A 19620-nucleotide genomic window follows, 5' to 3' on the forward strand; every position below is an offset into this window, starting at 1 on the left:
ATGCTAAATTGCAAAAGAAATCAGCTACACTCAACTTCCAGTGTTTCAAAGACATTTAGAAGAAATAGGCAGATGTTTCCAATATGTTTCCAGTGGCAGAAATGTTGCAATATGATATTCACAAACACCTATCTGTGTAAAGCACTGCTCTTTCCATTCTGCCTGTTTTACCGACCTCTCTATAATGACCTATAATGCCACCTAGAAAGGACAAAATAGGGTAACCCAGTTCAACACTTACTAGGATTTTAAACAGATCATTTTTTATGGCTTTATTTCCATAAATGACATGTGCAGATGGCCCAAAAGTACTCTGTAGTTTATTCCCTGCAGGAGTTCAACCAAAAGCCTTCCCCTAACATTACTCAACATTTTCACTACTACTACATTACTTCAACCTTTTCCACTACTTGGTCAGCTTCAAAGCAACAGAGGCAGCAAGAATGGGCAAAGAACTGCATTAATATTTGAGCAGAACAGCGCAAGAAACATTTCTGCCCCATGCTTTTAACATTTTAATAATTCATTTACTAAGACAGAAGGGCTCTCTAAATAGCAAGGTTTTAAGGTTTAAAAGCAATCAAGTAGCCAAATGAATCTCAAACCAGGCAAAAACTGAAGTCTTATGAGGACATATGAAGAGCAGCATAATTTCTCAATTTGCAATGAACTTTCTCTTCCTTAACTGAAGGGCCATAGGACCTTTGTTAGAAAATAAGGCCTCATGCAGACCAAACAGGAGAATCACTTGCCTGGAGATGCTTATTAGTCCTTAAACTTTCAATACAAAGAGCATGTACTCAACAGACTCACTAGCTTCAGGGTTTAAAACCCCGTGGATATCCAAAAAAAAATGCCAAAGTACTAACTGTAGCACAATAAAAGCTTTAGATATATATATATATCTAAAGCTTTTATTGTGTAAGGACAATATCACAGCAACATGAGTTCACTGCTGGTAATTTTCTCACAGTGTTTTTTCTGTTTGCAGACAAGAATTGAGCCCAGTAAGGTACAGTCACATAATGTTAATGTCTTTCAGCCCACAGCAAAATACATGTATTTTAGGTAGGTAGGTAGAAGAGAGAGATAAGGCAGACAGACAGACAGATAGCTGCTGTGTTCTTTATAAGTCATGTTCTGATTCTGAAGTCAAACAGCAGCTTTCTATCAACTGGTCACCTGGAACTCAGTCCTACAGTTTTCTAAGCACCACCAGCTATTCTGGCAGCTACGTGGAAAGCAGAATACAGTGACAAAATTTGAATCTTGCCAGTCCATGCTGGAAAAGCCATTCTCAGTCACCTCAGTGCTTTGACAGCTTGGGTCTCCCATTATAAAGTGAATTTGGAGGGGGATCTTTACTATGCTTTACTGCTTCCATGTAGTCTTCATGCAGTTGCAGCTTGTTCTAGTCAAAAACTCATTAAAGGTTTCTCATTGGGCATTTATTTATTTCCATGAGTTATTTCATTTTTTAAAATAAGTAGAATTAGTTTGATCCATTTCAACAGGAACACTGACTCAAAGGACTTGGAATGACTAAAAAATGGCTAATACTGATAAGAACTTGAAAAAGGCTTCTGGAAGCCATTGCTAACATGTTAAATTATTTAAAGCAAATCTCCTCTCACACTGCCTGAGCACAGGGTACACACATGCCTACCAAAAGCTAGTTGACCAGTAGTTCTTAAAACAAACCTGAAGCTAACTGGGACTGTCTCAAGCATCATTTCAGTTCCAGCTCAACTAGGAAATACATTGGGTAATACCTATTACTGAAGAATGTAAATAAAAATTCAGAAGCTTCAAGTTTTATCAAAACTGTTAACTGTGAGAACTACTGCCATTGTCACTAAGTTTGACATAAAACATTGACATCTAGTTCAGGGCCATAATTTAATCAGCAAGTGTCAATTTAAAAACGGCAATAACACCAAATACACCTAAGAACAGGAAAACCCAAGCTGCAAAGCATTGAATTGCATAACTGCATACACTGCATGTACAAAGTCAAGGCCAATGAAGAAGCTGAGGCTGTACCTCCATCATTTCCAGCTTGTCAGGATAGGCGAGATCGCCGGGCGCGGGCTTGTAGCCGGTGATGTCAGTCTGGATGTAAATGTGTGTCCTGTAGACAAGGCGCTCCTGCACATCTTCCAACATCTGCTTGACACCAGCTGCAAAGGCTCCCAGTTGTTCAGCTGACAAAGATAAGAACAGGCACAAACTTGTTAATGACAAAACAAGCTTATAGAAACACAAATCTGAAGTATCACACATATGACCATAAAAACCTGGCTTGCTGCAGATGGAGTCAGGGTATTTTTGGAACAGCAGCATGCAGACAAATTTGTGATAAACAAGGAGTTTACTGAACTCCATGCTGCAGTTGCTTTGGCTCCCCAGATTTTCATTAGGCTATGAAAATGCATTCTCAGATGCATTGTTAGAATTAAGGGTTCTATCTATTTCAGACCTGGGTACATTAAGTGGAATTCTGGAGGGAACAACAAAACAAGGTGGCTTTGGTTCCATCACAGCCAATACTCGTGGTGTGACTGTTGGGAGCTGATAAAAACAGATAAACCAATGCAGGTCACATCAAACTTAAGAATTACTGTATCAGCCCAAATTTAAGTAGAAGTAAGACACTTATGATAAGCCAAATGATTAAGTCAGCAAATTTTTGCTCATTCGAACAGTGTCACAATTATACTTCCAGGAAAGTGAACAATTCTTCATGATTACTGGCACAGCTTCAGTGACAAGGAGCTACACTGGGTGATAAATCAGGTACCAAGGATGATTTCTATTTACTGCCTGGTGCAATAAAGACTCTGAAAGGGTTCCATTCTGCACTGGTCATACTATGAAATGAGACACCAGGTCGGCCCTCTCCTATGAGACTTTGGGCTCTGCATACTCACAAAACTCCAGAATCTACACTGCTACTTAACTCCTCTGCTGAAGTTACAATTTCTAATCTGGGAAACATGACATTAAGGAGAATTGAAAAAAAATCAGTTTCAATTATTTTATCATCATTATGCAGAAAGCTCTACATGGATGATGCATTAGCAGGGCCAAGTGAAGCAGTTCATTAATTTTAAAAGTTAATTTAAATCAACCCTGGTGCATGCATATACACTGGGTGTATGCTTGCTAGCATTTGTACAATCTAGAGAAAACATGACTAACATCAGTACATTACTTAAAATGATGCTATGCACAGACCCAAATATACAGACCTTCACTAGAAATGAAAAAGCATAATTAATTTTACACAAACATGTCAAATATGAGGTTAGGTTAAGATCCACTAGAAAGAAATACGCATCTAGAATTTCTGACTATGCAATTAAATAATTTTATCAGTTAAGAAGACACTTAAAAACAATAATCTTCAATCTACGAGTTACCATTGTTCTGTACATGATCCTCAAGCATCTCATTTTTGAGAATCCCACAGAGCTCAGAAAGTGTCTCTAAGTGAATGACATGGATGATCATTGGCCTCAGGACATCATACAATGAAAGACACAACTTCTCCAAGAGTTCACTATGAAGAAAAAATAAAACAAAGCAAAATATTTTCAGGATCCCTCAAAAGCAAAAGAAAATTTTACCACAAACATAGATTATTTTGTGGCAAAGATTTTTGAAAGGAGGGAGAGAAAAAAGGTGTCATAGAAGACTTCAAACAAGACAGTTTAAAATATAAACCCACTATTACCTAAAAAGTAGGAAAAGCTTTCCTTTTAAAAGATGTGACATATCAACTGCTTAAAAATGGTGTTATAGCTTTTAATTAATTTTAATATAAAATTTTAAAAACCCAAATAAACCAAAAAAAACCTATACAAACCAACCAACAACTCAACCTGTCACAAAGGGAAGACGCTGCAACCTGGTTTTACTTGGCTACTATGTAAAAAAATGCTCCTGCTGAGCTCAGAATCAACAACCCGAATTTTCCCTCGAGAAAAGGCTCATCTGATTGCAAGGACTCAACAGTGTGTTAGAATCAGGAGCACACAAAGAGGGATGCAGGAGGAGAAGCTTGGTAATGTTTTCTGTTATAGCTACCAACATCTCAGAACACACTTTCCAATCTAACTGAAGTTATGATATCAATACAGTGACACACCAGAAATCCCACTTCCATGGATTTTTTTCTTTCATGTTCAAAGTGGTGCATATCCTGGTTAAGACATCAAAAGCACTCACTCTAGACATTTTTGCCATTCTCAATGCCCCCCTCACTAATCACATATTAGGCACTAATGCCATTGCCAGTAGCTGAAAATTCAAGTAATTTCTAGAGTTGGAAATTTAAACATCAAGAACACTGAATAATGACACTGTGATAAAGACACTGAGTTTACTGCACTATTTGTTTTTTTCTAATTCACAAAAAATGTCTGTCAATGGGACAATGACACTTCAGTTCCTCAGACTGGGAACAAAAATGCTCATGAAAAATACGCAGCAGAAACATTTTGAATGCCTCTTCCTTTGCATCCTATAGCACCACAAGTAACTTGATAAAACAGTTAAAAGCAGAAAAAAAAGAGAAAGTTTCACTAGTCTTATTTATTAACTACAATACTCAATCTCAGATCTTTACTCTTGGGTAGAATTTTGGTAAACTCTTATATCTACACAGACACCAGGCTATAATATCTTCAGAGCACCTTAGCACTGCAGAAAAGAAAATGAGGCCATGTATTACGCTTAGAGAAACCTAATAAAGGAGCTACTATTTAAAACATTTTTTAAAAAATATTTTATTTAGATGTAGGCAAAAAAAAAAAGGGAAGCAAGTTCTTAGGAAATTAGGTAATTACATTCCATCAAAATTAAAAAAAAAACAGAAGTCTATTATCATTCTTGGTGTGAATAGCATTAGTGACAAGATTTCTGGCTGAACAACATTTTACACTGATTTCAATTAGGAATGTTTAGTCCAGGATTTAGACTGAGATAGCTAAACTGATTCTTAAGCAAATTTATTTCAGTCACCTCAGATTCTGAGCATGCCCTACACAAGGCCACAAACCCTCAGAAAAGACTGGGCCTACTCTGGCACTGTGGTTTATCTCTAGTGAGGCTTTAAGCAGTTTTGGTTTTCCTTTAGCTTTGAAGGATGGGGAGGGTACTTGGCAGTCTTTTTCAGGTTACACACTTGTTTAACTTAGGCTGCACTCAATTTAAGACATTGCAACACTCAAAACCAGTGTCTTGCTCAGTCACTAATAAGTTAGACTTACACTAATAGGGACACACTTTAGTTAGGAACTTTATAGCAAGGGAACACGACCTACCCAAATTTCAAAATCAAGTATCAGTACTAAAACATACCAGAAAACTGGAGGGACATAATCTATTCAAATACTTTACCATTACAGGTTTGTTGTAAAAAACTCAACAATACTTTTCCAATACAATTCCTGTGTGAAACAGCACCCTGTCCCTCTTTTAGGTTTAGGCACGAGAGACTGGGACACCGCTCTTGTCAGGCATCCAATACCCTGCCTTCTGTTCAGTCCAAATACAGACAACATGCAAATATTCCTTGACAGTAAGGGCAGCTCATTAAATCCTTCCGGAAAAATAGCTGGAGTTCATCAGCCTAACTTCAGACTGAAGTAAATGAATGCACTTGTGCTACAGGCTGTGCAAAACAGGCTGTACAAAAACAGTTGAGAGCTGTAGACTTCTACAGCTATTTTCAAAGAACCTGAATATGTTTATCTACAGAGCATTTGCAAAGATTACTTATGGAGAATGGGAACTATCAGCTTTGCTTGAAGAAAGAAGAAAACACAAGAACAACAAATTCTGACACTTAAAGTGATTAAGCTGTTTTTCTTATCTTGCTAGTTCTTACCAAACCATTTGAACATGGCTCTGTTTCCCATAAAATATTATCTGCTACATCACAACACCCCCCTAAATACAACATCCAGTTAAACAAAACCAAACCAGGATCTACCACCTACTCCAGTTTTGGTGTTGGTTTTGTGAAGAACTCGTTGTAAAGCTGGTGTTCATCCTGGCATACATGGACCATAAAGGCACAACCACTTCGTACCTGTATTCACAGAAATACAAATACTTGATTATTAAATTATTTTCTTTGCATCAGTATCACAAGAGATATTAAAGGTATTATTACTATATATTATATATTGTGTTGTGATTACTACAGCTATGATTAAACTGAAGGTTTGTAAAATTCAAAAGCAACAAGATGAACTCTAAGAGTACGGGCTGAAAAGATGTTACTAGCCAAATAAAAGCTCACTGTACAACTTCTGCCCCTTTTTTTGTTTCTGAAATTTAAGTAACCACATTTTATGCTTTTTTTTAATCCTCCCCCCCTCTGTGAGGTACGTAACAGGGTGGAGTTTTTACAGAAATAAAACATGTATGGCTTGAAAATATTAGTAGAATGTTAATGATTCAAACTCACAGACAACAGTAACAATTCTGCATGCAGATGACTGAATTAAGTAGGTTCGTTTTTCCTGGGGGAGAAAGGATTAAAACATGACAAAACCTTCACAACACATGACTACTTTACCTACCAGAGCACAATGATCCCTGTTATTCTGACTGGTTAATTCTGTAACAGTGCTAGCGATACTTGGACCAAGTAAAAGCTCCCGCTGGTCGAGGTAACATTGATGGATTTCATTGAGAACTTGCTGATACCTAGCCAAGAAATTAAAACAGTAACTGAAGATCATTTTCTGGCACACAAAATTCATTCTAATATCCTCTTTAGGTCTGTGTAATTACAATTTTTAAAACTTTCTTTTAAACAAATAATGTGCTTAACAGTACCTAAACAAAAGTAAATATTTTCAAAACTTAAAACTGTTGAAGATAAATTATGCAGACATACTCACTCTGGCATTTTTTCAGATCTTTGCTCTACTTGTTCAATAAGAGTCTACTCAAAAAAAAAAAAAAAAAACAGAGAAAGAAGTATTATCAGTAAATCCATTTTCTGTAGTAATTGGAAAACAGTTTGTAGTATTTTTCCACGGATACAATATGCAATCTTTGGACATTCACATTTGCACAATATGCAATCCCTGCATTCACACTAATAAATTCAAGCCTCATTTTCATAACTTCCTTTTTAAAAGTTAGTTACCAGCTACTTACTCTGACTTTGGGAGCAGCTGCTCTGAATTTCACATAAAACAGCGTGAAGGCATTGTCAGAATTTGGCACAGCTGAAGGATCCTGAAAGAAGAGATCAGTAATTGGTTAAAAAGCAAAATACTATATTTGGCTACTAGCATATAATGGCTGAGATAATTAGGCTCTAAAACAGGGTATTGGTTGTTTATGCTTATGCTTCCAGTGAAACAGCTCTTTGCCACTTCCCACCAACAAAGGCATGCTGGTTTCAGAATTTAAAGTCAGATGGAAGAACAAAACCCAAGCCAAGTGCTTCATCCAACAGCCTCTACAGAAAAAGGAACATTTTCAGTAATTATGACATTCTCCATTAGAGACAAAAATTTTCTCTGGACCTGCCAGAGAAGTAGTGATTGTTGGTCCTTAATATGTAGTACTAAAATGGAACAAATTTCCCTTTATCTGCTGGTCCCAAGGCAGAGAAGCTAAGTTTCAGCTTGCATTCAACCTACAACCAGAATATCAAGCTGTCTTGAGGCAGCTCCCCCTACAGCTCCTCAGCCCAGTGAGGCAGACAGCTTGAACTTCAGACAAATTCTAGCACTAACAAAGCAGAGCAGAGACCCAGTTTAAACACCAAGCTTTCCTCCCCTTATCCCTACTGAAGTGAGAAAGAGATGGTCTTCTTCAGAAACATGATGGGGACAGGAAAACTCCACCATCCTCACCTCCTATTTTCATCCCTGTGAGCAACCTCATCATCCTTCTATGAACTCACATCAAAACCTCCACTCACATGTGTGCATCACCAGAGAACATCCAGATCTCGGTTCCTTCCCAGTCCTGACAGTCTTGTTCTGTTACAATAGGAAAACTCAACACTTGACAACAACTAAAAAACACTGGTCCAGTACTGCACTTCTAGCAGAGGGAGACATTTAATGTTTCAAAGTATACAAGATATCCACAAAACCCCCATGTACATGGGAAGGAAAAGGTCATCCCACTCTTAAAAGACGTATTCTTCCTGACTTAAAACTCCTAAGCAGCAATTCAAATTCAGAAATTAGGTTACACACTTCTTTCTGTAGACATGCTGCTTATCAGAGATGTTTAAATTCAGCTCAGTCAGAACAATCCACTGGCATCAAACCAAGCTATGATACTTTTTTTTTTTTTTAATAAAACCTAGTTTGGTACCAAACACAAAAAAATGTTCAATGCCATTTAACTAATATCTTCACTCCACGAGTACTCCTCCACAAGTTTCCATGAACACTGCCTAAAATTCCTTTCTTTCTGGTGTGCCAGTTCTCAATTCTAGTATCTTTAGTTTCACTGATTATCCCTCAGGACACTAAGTTTGTCTGTAGTAGAACTGAGCACAAAGTACACAACAATTATTTTGAGAAAGAATGAAAGTGCATAGGAAGAGACATTCCCCTCTCCCTTCTGCTCTGCCAGAACATTGCAGCATGAGACTATCAACATCTTAATGAGACCAAAAACACCTCCCTGCTCACATTTATGCTTACATCTCCCTGGAGTGAGGGGGAGTAAACACTGGGACAGGGTGTCTCTTCCCTGGGACACTCTAGCATCACTGTCAACACTTTAAATTGAAACAAAAAATACTGGCAAAACTAACAGGAACCTGGCACAGTTGTTATCTGCAGCTACACAAACCACTGCAGAATAAACATTTACATGACCAAGAGCACCCAAGAATACTTACTGGAATGTAATACTGAAATGATCATGGTATGAACTCAGAGTTGTGCTTTACAATTACCATCCAGTAACACCCAGCTCCTGTACACTTTTTTCAAGTATTCCCTTTAATCTCTCTCTGTCTCCAAAGCAATCCACCTCCAAAACAAAACACCACAGTACCTCTATTTCTCCTGTGTACCTTCCCCATTTGGCAACACACCAACAGACAATTCAGAGCTCCAGTGCACACTCTGGCTCAGGAAAGCCACTGTCTGGCCATCTGGTGTCTCTAACACAGTTCTTCATCCATCCCTGGCCTTCACTCGCTTACTGCTCACCTACTTCTATTCAATGACTTAATCTTCAATTTCCATCATTTTTTAATTATTACTACTTTTAAATCTTTTGGATCACTAGATCTCTGTCATACTTGGCTGAGTATTGGACAACCTACACAAACACCATAGTGTTTGCCCTGACCTATTTTCACAAAAATCTGCTGACACATCCCACCTTCAAAAAAATAAAAAGAGAACTCTTTGATGTTATAATAGACATTTCAGCACAGCTCTACTTCCCACTTGCTGGTTCACCTTACCCTTTTCATTAACTGGGTTGTGAGGTTCTGTAGTGTATTCACAGTGTATGTCTTGATAAGGTGCATAGCTTTAGAAAGGCATTGTTTAAACTTCGTCAAATATACAGGATAGTCTTTAAAATTTGGCTGAAAGAAAGAAAAAAATCAATTTTAAATAGAAATAGTAAGAGTCAAAAATTTATCAAAACTTAATATACTCACATAACTAGCCAGCTTGTACAAACTAAAAGAAGTATTTTACAAAAGAATTAAGCAGAATAAAAAGTATATTCAATAAAAATTTCCTACATTTATAAAGCACCATCCTTAACTTTTTCCTGTATTTGGCACAGAAAACTTTTTATAGGGGGAAAAAAAAAACATTACAAAAGTATGAACACATAGTTGTGACAATTTAACCAAAAATACAGAATGACTTACATGTGATGAAATATATGCAATACAATCATCAAGCTTAGCCAGCATGGGAATGAATCCTTCACTGTTCACGGACAGCGTAGGGGAATTCAATTTCTTTGGAAAACAAGACAAAGCATCATTGTAAGGAACCTAAGCACATTACTGTTGGTGACTAAGTTCAACAGACCAGTAAGCTTTCATTTTCTAAGAATATTAACAATTAATAATACTTACAGTGTTGATATTTTCCAGCTCGTTAAAGTAAGAAAGTTTCTGCTGGATGTTTTCAGCCAGCTCAACAAGTTCTGACTATTAAAGAAACAATAAATAAAAGAAAATCATCAACTTAGCAAATGGCTTAACTATATATACATACATATATATATTTATATATATATATATACACACATGTGTGTATAATATTATTAAGCCTCCCTTTCAGCTTTCAGCACACACCATTGTTCAATAGCTCCAAGAAACTTGCAACTAATCAAGTACAACAAAAAATGCAGAATACAGCAGTGCTTTCTTGTTCTTTTGCCAGAGACTGACACATTATTTTCAGTAGTGTATTTAAAATAATATATACTACAGGTTTGTCAGTATCCCACAGAAAATGCTGCATACAAACAGCAGTGCTGCCATCAGTATTACAGAGAATTGTAAAAATCCTGTATCTCAGGATTGGAGTTTTAAAAAGTTCTTTCATATCCAATCTGACTATCTCATATCCAATCTGACTATTAAATAAAAACATCCATTGTATCACTGTTGCAGCAGTGATAAATCAGGAAAAAGAAAAAGTATCTGGGAAATAAGCTCCCAGCTTCAGGGATCTTGCAGAAAGCAACTCAAAATATTTCTGTAAATGATATGAATTATTAATTCCAGTACAGTTTGCACTTGTCAGGCATCAGTTACAAAAACTGCCCTCAGCTAAGTTTCTTCATTAAAGCATATATTGACAAATACTGAATATTTGACACATACTGACACTCCAGTTTCAGGTGAAACACTCCCAAAAAATTAGGTCCAAAGCAAATGGATGCATTGTTATCACAGCTCACACGTTTTCCCAGCCCAAGAAAAAGAAACTGTCATTTAAGATGCCTAAGCAGTTCCCAGTAATCCTTCCATCAAAAATTACCTGCTCTTTCAAAAGCTGTTCACAGGCCTCATGCAGCGTTCCTGTCTTTGTGGACACAAAAAGATACTGTTTTTGCAGTGACTCCAGGTGCTGAAGGGCACTATTCACATCATTCAAGATAGCATCACACTGCTCCTGAAAGCCAGACAAGTAATCCCTCATCTGTCTAGAAAAAAGAGAATCAACAGATAACAGAAGTAAAATTTCCCTTTGTGTATTTGCAAATCCAGCTGCCTGCAGGGACACTGCCACCACTTTTCTCTCTCTAGGAATAGGAGGTCATTTGCATCAAGCAAGAGTGCACAATAAGCACGTTTCACCACCTCAGAAATAACAGAGCTGAAGGGTCTGGAATAGCCACTGCATTTCCCTGACATTCTCTACAGCAAGCCTACCTAGAAAGCAGCAGCTTGCACCACAGCTGGTCTGCAGCATGTGAATACTGCCTAAATGGGCAGCACAAACACACTGACTTCTGCAAGCAGCCTAATTCTACCTGCCTTGCTCCCAACAGGCATGTTAATTTGGGTCTCTTCTACTCATTTTCAGTTTCCATTTAGAAATTACTTTTTCTCTTCTGCAGTGGCTGAAATTATCTAGAGGATTCAAAACTTACTGTGAGAACTGAAAGAGGCTTAGATTAAATAGATCTGGTGTCTAATGTCACCAGATTTGTCCAAGGCTCAATGCAGATAAAAACTCTAAATGATAACTAGATGTCAAGCATTCAGCTCATCTAAAGCATATTAAAAATTAATTACTCTTGGATGTCAGCTAAAACTTCAGTTCTGCTTTACCATGTACAAAGAGGCAAGTAATGCAATTCCCTGTATCCATGTGCAACAGGCAAAGAAATTATTCATTTTCCTTCTGCACCTTTAGCCTCCTGCAGACAGCAGCATACTGGCCATCCTACAAGCCACTGTGCATCCACATTTGAGCACCTGTGTGCACCATTACAAACATGCCAACTGACAAAGTGCAAGCCAGAACTCCTTGGAGGTTCTTAACAATCAGATCACAGGATCAGTACATGCCTCACCCTCTGCTTTTAAGAAAAGTCACCTCCTCAAATGTCAGAGCAAAGGAGAAAGAAACAGCCCAAAGAAAAGCAGAGGAAAAACAGAAGAGGGAATACAGCAGCATTTCCTTGTGGCCAAGGGCAAGTTTGTGAAGTCTCAAAACAGAAGCCAGTTTCTATAAAAGCCACAAGCAGATCTAGCTAAGTCATTCAGCTGTACTTCAGATTCCCAAGGAGTAACTGTCAAAGTCAGTGGAAAGGGGTTCTGCTGAGCCTGATGGAAAAGTCAGTTACACACAAACAGATGAGAATGGCAAGACTCAAAACCAGAGTTGAGCAAAGTGTCAGGGAATGCAGAGACAGAATGACAACCACAGTCACTGATGAGCCAAATGGTGAGAACAGAAATGACCTCCAGCCACATCTGCTTACACAGTCTTGCCCTCAGAGGATGACATTCCAATACCAGCAAAAATTGAAAAATCATAGGAAAGCTCTAGAACTGCCTTTGTCTACAGCCCTGTCTGTAAGACAAAACTAATTTCCACCTGTCTAAATATGCTGGGCAGTTCAGAAGGAAATCTGCATCCCCTTAACTGTTCTGCCACTTGGGCAGTGGCCTTTGGGAGTGAAGCCCACAGCCTTGGAAAGCCTCAGCTGCCCCAGCACATTCCCCCACTCCCCACCAGCTGAATGTGAACATGTGGTAACATTAATGGACAAGATGAAGTCCTTCAGGGTGGAACTGCTTACAGTGAAAAGAACTGAGGAAGAGCACGTACCTATACTTGGCACCTTCATCTTGATCCATCTGTGTTTGCACCTGAGCAAACCAGGAGAAGAACTAGAAGAGATTTTACGGTGTGAACAATATAGATATCACATGCAATCAATTAAAAAAAAATCAAATCTATGATCTATGAAATGAAGATGAGCTTTTGTTAAAAACAGAGCTGTTTCAGAATTCAGTTATTAATCTAGGAAACTAATTCCTCACTGTGGGTCCCTTCCAACTGAAATACTCCATTCTATTCCCTCACTGAGTTAAAATGGTAAAGACTGGATTTCATCTGGCTTTATTTGCACAAGAACAAGGGTATCACATTAGATAGTGGAGGTTCTTCTACTTCAAGAGCAACACCACTTTACTGAAGGGGTGTCTTATTCTCACATTAGATTCCACTCCAAATGCAAAAAGTACCTTTCACTTCAGAGCTAAGACTTCAGTGTTTTTTTCCCCTCTATGCATCTTGAACACAGCCCAAAAGATTTAGCAAACCCACCAAAAGCTAGGCGAGACACACAGAAACCAACAACATTCTCTGAAGATCGCTGCACCTTCATGGTCATTCACTTACCTGCTGTGCTGTTTCAATTCTTTCATCCTCCATCCCTAGTGCTGCAAATCCCTTCAGAAGGACATCCTCTGTGGACTCTGGCACGGCAGCTGTCAGCAGAACAGGCAGCGACTGGGACGTCAGGCTGCACAGGTCCTCGATGGGCAGCTGCTCACAGAACACCACAAACTTTGGTCAGATAACTCACTGAGAATCCCTTCACAGCTGCAGCTCAACCATAATGCAATCCAAAGCAGCAAGATGAGAAAATTACAGGCTTCTACTTTTGAAGAAAAAAATGCAATTGACATTCTACCTATCAATATGATAATCACTGAAACATTAAGTTTAGAAAAAATCTCTGAGATCACTGAGTCCAACCATTACACCGACAACTACAGCATCCATACACTTAGAAACACCACACAGGAACTGTCAGGGATTTTTGCCAGACATTCAAGGAAAATTCAAGATTGCTGCCATAATTTATTCAGAAGACAAGGAATAGCTCTGTTGAACAGAAATTATTTTTTAGCCACAATTATCTTGTTTAAGCAAGGAAAACATGGAAAAAATTAACTAGAGGTAAATTGTATTTAAGTATGACCAGAGACTATTAATTAGCCTATAGGGGAGAAATTAATTCAAAAAGAAAAATACTACTATATACACTTAACTAATATAATACCCTCTTCGATTACATGATGATAAATTTTATGTTTTCTGAGAACATCAGTAGGGTAAAACCAGAAAATATTGCTTATCTCTCTAGAAATTGGTATCTCTATAGAAAACAACTTGTTTAGTAAAATATTCCCTGTCTGCTAGCATTAGTTCAACAGAAAAAGAGTATTTCAACTACTTGAGAAAAAACAGATTGCCAGACATTGTCCAACTTCCACACCCCTCTCCACCCAAAAGAGGGCTGACCCCAGCAGGGCAGCCAGGGTTCCTCTGGTGTCTAATACAGAGGGAAAGGTGAATCCATCAGAGCCTGCTGTTTCAGGACAGCTGACACAACACTGTCCCAGGTCTCTGAAGAACTCAATGTCTTGGCTTTGCTGTTGTCCTCACTGGCAAACACAGTACCTGCCTTGTTGCAAAGCTGGTTTAGATCCTTAAAAACATCCTCTGGCAGCAGGACATCCTTCTACAATCACTTTGGATGCCTGCCAATATTTACTTTTTACATTCTGCTTACACAAAAAAAAAGCAACCAGGAAGGATTAAATGAAACAGGTGCATTTGAGGAAGGAATGGCTTTACACTCTCCCTTTTGCAGTTCTGAGCTTTCAGACACTTGCTGAGAGCAGGCTTTGCTGATTTTATGGCACTTATCTTACACTATGATCCTGTTTAAATACAAACCCTCTCCTGAAAAGTGCAGTTAGGAATGCAAGCATTCTGTTCCACCTCCCTTTGCAGACAAGGGAGCGTTCATAAGTAATCACCTTGTCAGAGCTGGGAATTTTACACCATGGGGGACCATGTCCTCTATGGTGCTGACAAATTATTAACCTCTTCACCCCTATTTCTGGCTTTCCTCAGTTCAGTCGAGAGCCTGCAATTCGTACCAGGAAATAACGTTGGCGCCAGGAGCCATGCATTAGCAAGGATCGCTTTAAGACCAAAAGAATTAACTTCACGGCTAAAGTTCTCAGCTTCGGCAGGACAAATGCTGGTGGTCTGAGGGAAGCGGCGAGGGCGGGCAGAGAAAGCCGGTGCATTCTCGGGGAAAGCTCTCACCGCTGCCTCACCAACCCCTCCAGGCAGGGCGGCAGGGGCTCCCAGGGAGCGAGCCCTCCCGAGGCAGGGAGAGGGGAGGTTGGGGGCGCGGCTGCGGGCGCGACCCAGAACGCGAAGCGCAGCCGAGCCCCCCGAGCCCGGCAGCGGCCCCGCAGGCCCAGCCGCTCTGGGCCGTCACCGCCGCCCGCCTGGCGACGTGGCACCGCGGCCGCTCCCGCCCTCGCTCCCGCCCTCCGCCCCTCCGGCCCGGGCAGCGCCGCCGCCTCACCTCGGCAGGCACCGGCAGGTTCTCGGCCGCCGCCTTCAGCTCCAGCACCGAGTCGGTCTGGCGGTCGCTGAGCGGCGCGGTGGGCTGCGGGCGGCGGTCCCAGAGGCTGAGGCGGTCGCGCACGTCCCTGGCCGCGGGCGGCGGCTCCGCGGGCGGCGGCTCCAGCATGCTGCCGGCGGCGGGACGGGCGGCCGGGCCGGGACGGGCCGGGAGCGGCGCCCGGAGCGCAGCGGAACGCCGGGAGCGGGGCGGCGCTTCCGGGGGAGGCTCGGAGCGCGCCGCGCCGCGTCGCGTGGCAGTGGCGTCACGGGCACGGGGCAGAGACGGGCGTCACGAGGGGCCGCTGGGCGGGTGGCGCCCCCTGGCGGCTGGGAGGATCCACGGGATCGCAGACTGGCCGGGAAAAATCTCGAACCGTCCGGGCCAGCCTGTGACCAAACTCCAGCATGTCACCTAGACCAGGGCACTGAGTGCCACCTGCAGTCATTCCTTACATGCCGCCAGGGACGGTGACTCCACCCTTCCTGAGAAGAAACTGCTCCTGATGTCCAACCTAAACCTCCCCTGGTGCAGCTTAAGGCTTTGGCCTCTTGTCCTGTCGCTGGTTTCCAGGGAGAAGAGACCAATCCCACCTGGCTGTACTCTCCTTTCAGGCAGTTCTAGAAGTGGTAAAGTCCCTCCTGAGCCTCCTCTGCCCCTACTTGAACACCTCAAGCCCTCCTGGCCCCTCCTCACAGGAGTTGTGCTCGAGACCCTTGCCCAGCTCCACTGCCCTTTCCTGGATGCACGCCAGCACCTCAACGTCCTTCCCAAACTGTGGGCCCAGAACTGGAGGGGCACTTGAAATTGTGAAATACAAAGCTGTGCTTCATATCAGGTACACACAGCAACGTGTGTGTTTGTGATTGTGATATGTGTGGAAACCGACCATGGGATAGTTATAAAGATGAATCCTAATAATTAACTGAGGAAAGTAAAGCATGGAAGAAGGCCTTTGAACCTATCCTTTGTTCACAATTTACTTCTATATGTCTTAAGTTGATTTAGAAGTGTGAAATACAAAGCTGTGTTTCGTGTCAGGTACATACAGGCAATGTGTGTACTTGTGATTGTGATATGTGTGGAGAGCGATAGTGGGACAGTTGCAAATTCTAATAATAACTGAGGAAAGTAAAGCATGGAAGAAGGCCTTTGAACCAGTCTTTTGTTTGCAATTAACCTTAGTTGATTTAGGAGCATTGGAATTAAAGTGTTAAGGATGTTGCTTTTTGCTTGTAGTTAATCCTTAAAGAGTTCTGCAATAAGAACCTTTTGAAGTATAATTTTAGAATATTGCTTGTATCCTTGAAACTATAGCATTGGAATATATATAAAGGAAATATGCTTATCTCATGCCTTAGTAAAGCAGAGAAAAACAGCTTGAGAAAGGAAGATGAACATCAACTCCAGGATTTATAGTTTCAACCAAGGGAAGCTAGACATCACTGTTATGAGATTTATAGTCTTTGCAATTAAAAGGTGGATCCACATCTGGGGAGCTGCACTTTACCAGATGGGATTCATCTTTCTTCTTGTCAGAAGCTGGACCCCCACCATCTGGGGATACTCCTTTCTGGGATACATCCTGAGAAAAACTAAATCACAGTAGTGTATAGAATTGTGACTTAAAAATTGGGAATAGAAACTGCTGATGAGTAAAAATTGGAATAGAAACTGCTTATGAGTAAGCTTATGAGTACCCCTATAAAAACCTGTAAAGCCTCAACTATTGGTGTGCAGTTGGAGGGAAAACATCCCCCACTGTACCCAGTGCTGTATTGCTCATACTTTACCATATTAATTAATAAATTGATTGCTGCTTGAATATTGGCATAATCAAGCTCTCATTTATAACAAAATGCAGCTTCACCAGTGCCAGGTACAGGCAGACAGTCCCTGCCCTGCTCCTGCTGGCCACACTGCTGCTGATACAGGCCAGGATGCCATTGGCCTTCTTGGGCACCTGGGCACACTCTGGCTCACATTCAGCTGAGATCCTGAGCTCCTATTTCACTGTTTTGGTGCCTTTGGGACTTAGCAGTCAATTCCAGTCCATCTTGTCCATTTATACCTCTGCAGCTTCCCCACAGATTAACTGGTACAGTGCAGTTACTGTCACTCCAAATTGGCAAGCTTCTCAAAGTATTTGAAACTTCAAAACTTAAAGCAGTTCTAAGTCATCACACTTTATATTTTAATGCTTTTAATAGGCTTGAAAAACATATACTTTTCTTACACAGCATAAAAAATATTTACACTTTTTATCAAAGCACAGAAACAGTTGTAAGGGGAAACACTGCACATCAGCATACCCCTATATATAGAAAATGTTTTACCTTAGGAAAGAAAGTGCCTTGTGCATTTAAAAATTCTATTTGTGAATTCAAAATTAGTAATTTTAAGTAATTACAGCAATTTTAATATCTCAATGAAACTTCTTTAAGTGGAATGATTTTATGAAAAACGTGTAAAAGATTAACACAAGGCCACAAAAATCCAAAGCTATGGATCCTGCTTTGCTGCCCTCTGTAAACACAGAAGATCCATCCTGCAATTTGCATCTCACATACTCCTTTTTCCAGGAATTCAACACAGCACTTAAGAAGTGTGATATAACTGTTGAGTTAACAGCCCTGAAGTTTTGATATACCTTTAAGCCTAAAGGTAATGTTTATAGGAGCTGTGATTGATTTCTACATCAACTGTTTCCTTGCATGTAACAGCAACTTGAGCATCTTTGGTATGTGAAAGTGTTCACTAGTTCTGGACTTGGGGTCTTTTTAAAGGAGGAAAGCAGTCTTTATAGGAGATTTACTTTTGGAGAGGTTGGCTCTTGTCACATAGGCACCCACATGAGAGAGCCTGACTGCACAGTGTGAAACAGCCAGTAACCAGTAATTCTTCTCAAGGATGGAAGAGGCATGGAAAGTTTCTCTGCAAGATCAGCAGATGGGCATGAACTTGTTTGAACTTCATTCCTACTAGCAATTTCCATATGAATATGTTTAAGAAGCACTTATGCTGAAATCAAGAATTATACATGGAAGAAAAAAATCTTTCTTCAAGCTATGCAAAACTGTCAACTGTAGCAACCACACTTGCTAATGAAGCTGGATTATTCCCAGAAAATTATGCAGACATCTCAGGACTTAGAACACAGGAAAGCTTCAAAACCAAAACCAGATTTTATACTGCAGTAGTTATTTTGCCAACCTGAAAGCCAGCAAAGATGTCTTTTCACACTTCCGGTTAACTGGAAGCTTTGAGCTATTACAATAAATCAAATTGTATACATTTCTGAAAGCAGGAAAAGCCCAACTCCTCAGTTCTGCTTATCTTCCCTTACAGAAATACTTTTCCTTTACAGAAATATTTTTCTTTTCCTTCCTTTATGGAAATCTATGGAAATAAAGAAAAATACCTTTTCTTTAACTTTTATAAAACACTGTGCTTTGAGACTCAGATGCACAAAGTTGCATTGCAGATCTTTACATTCAAGAGCATTGAAACAGTTGACAGAAGGTATTCCACCATGTTTGGTTCAGTCTGAAAAACAGTGCACATCATCCTCTGACTCACGTGCACAAACCATGGTTACAGGAGCCAGTTCGCCTTGAAATCACTTCCAGGTTCTTCTCATTCAGTCTTGCAGTGACCTCTTCCTTTGGCCAGCAGCTCAGACAATAAAGAGCAAACACTCAAGACAACTTGCACATTGCTCTAAACTCTGACAGTACATTAGCAGAATTCTGTACTCAGCTCAGCATGTCAGGCATCCAATTTCTTCAGCTGTTCATATGTCAGAAAGAACTGGCACAGCTGATTAAGGAAAACTCTTTCTTGTTCATGCAGTGAAAACTGGTCCCTTCACTACTCAAGGTTAGCTGCTTCTGTGTGCAACTGTGTTCCACTCCTTCCACTACAGGAGCACTCCTTGTTCCTTCCTTTGCCATGCTGCAGGTTGGCTACATTTTTACACAATACTAGGGAGAACAATGAAACTTGCTTAAAGGCTGGTGATACAAAATACTTTCCCATCCATCTTCCTCAGGATCGTAAACCCAGGACTAAGGAGGCAGTCCTGCAAAAGCTGCCATAAAAATACTGCAAAAGCCCTTAAGACTCTTAAATCACTTAGCTTTGATGGGCTAAGAAGGTTTGTTTATTGCAAAACAATTTCTACCAACCCACTTC

General features: G+C 40.3%; 2 protein-coding genes across 9 annotated transcripts in view; both read right to left on the reverse strand.

Annotated features, from left to right (window-relative positions):
- The window catches only part of COG3 (component of oligomeric golgi complex 3), a 30732-nt gene extending 15134 nt beyond the window's left edge, over positions 1 to 15598 (reverse strand). Inside the window, exons 1-13 of one of the 4 annotated variants that reach the window (XM_059466297.1) lie at positions 15388 to 15598; positions 13395 to 13541; positions 12819 to 12880; positions 11016 to 11181; positions 10103 to 10177; positions 9890 to 9982; positions 9470 to 9595; positions 7180 to 7260; positions 6918 to 6961; positions 6594 to 6720; positions 6006 to 6097; positions 3423 to 3562; positions 2044 to 2204 (exon numbers count right to left, since the gene is read on the reverse strand). In XM_059466297.1, coding sequence (XP_059322280.1) covers positions 2044 to 2204; positions 3423 to 3562; positions 6006 to 6097; positions 6594 to 6720; positions 6918 to 6961; positions 7180 to 7260; positions 9470 to 9595; positions 9890 to 9982; positions 10103 to 10177; positions 11016 to 11181; positions 12819 to 12880; positions 13395 to 13541; positions 15388 to 15555 — 1482 coding nt within the window. In that variant the 5' untranslated portion in view covers positions 15556 to 15598. Of the gene's footprint in view, positions 1 to 2043; positions 2205 to 3422; positions 3563 to 6005; positions 6098 to 6593; positions 6721 to 6917; positions 6962 to 7179; positions 7261 to 9469; positions 9596 to 9889; positions 9983 to 10102; positions 10178 to 11015; positions 11182 to 12818; positions 12881 to 13394; positions 13542 to 14947; positions 15149 to 15387 lie in introns of those variants that run through there. The other 3 variants (XM_059466298.1, XM_059466299.1, XM_059466300.1) reach the window with 3 other exon arrangements.
- Positions 15599 to 17596: 1998 nt separating this feature from the next.
- Positions 17597 to 19620, reverse strand: part of SLC25A30 (solute carrier family 25 member 30) — a 32676-nt gene continuing 30652 nt past the window's right edge. For all 5 annotated transcript variants that reach the window (XM_059466557.1, XM_059466554.1, XM_059466556.1 and 2 more), the window contains one exon: positions 17597 to 19236. In XM_059466557.1, coding sequence (XP_059322540.1) covers positions 19195 to 19236 — 42 coding nt within the window. In that variant the 3' untranslated portion in view covers positions 17597 to 19194. The remainder of the gene's footprint in view (positions 19237 to 19620) is intronic.

This window comes from Ammospiza nelsoni, chromosome 2 (genome assembly GCF_027579445.1).
Source record: "Ammospiza nelsoni isolate bAmmNel1 chromosome 2, bAmmNel1.pri, whole genome shotgun sequence".
In the NCBI taxonomy this organism is placed as follows: Eukaryota; Metazoa; Chordata; class Aves; order Passeriformes; family Passerellidae; genus Ammospiza; species Ammospiza nelsoni.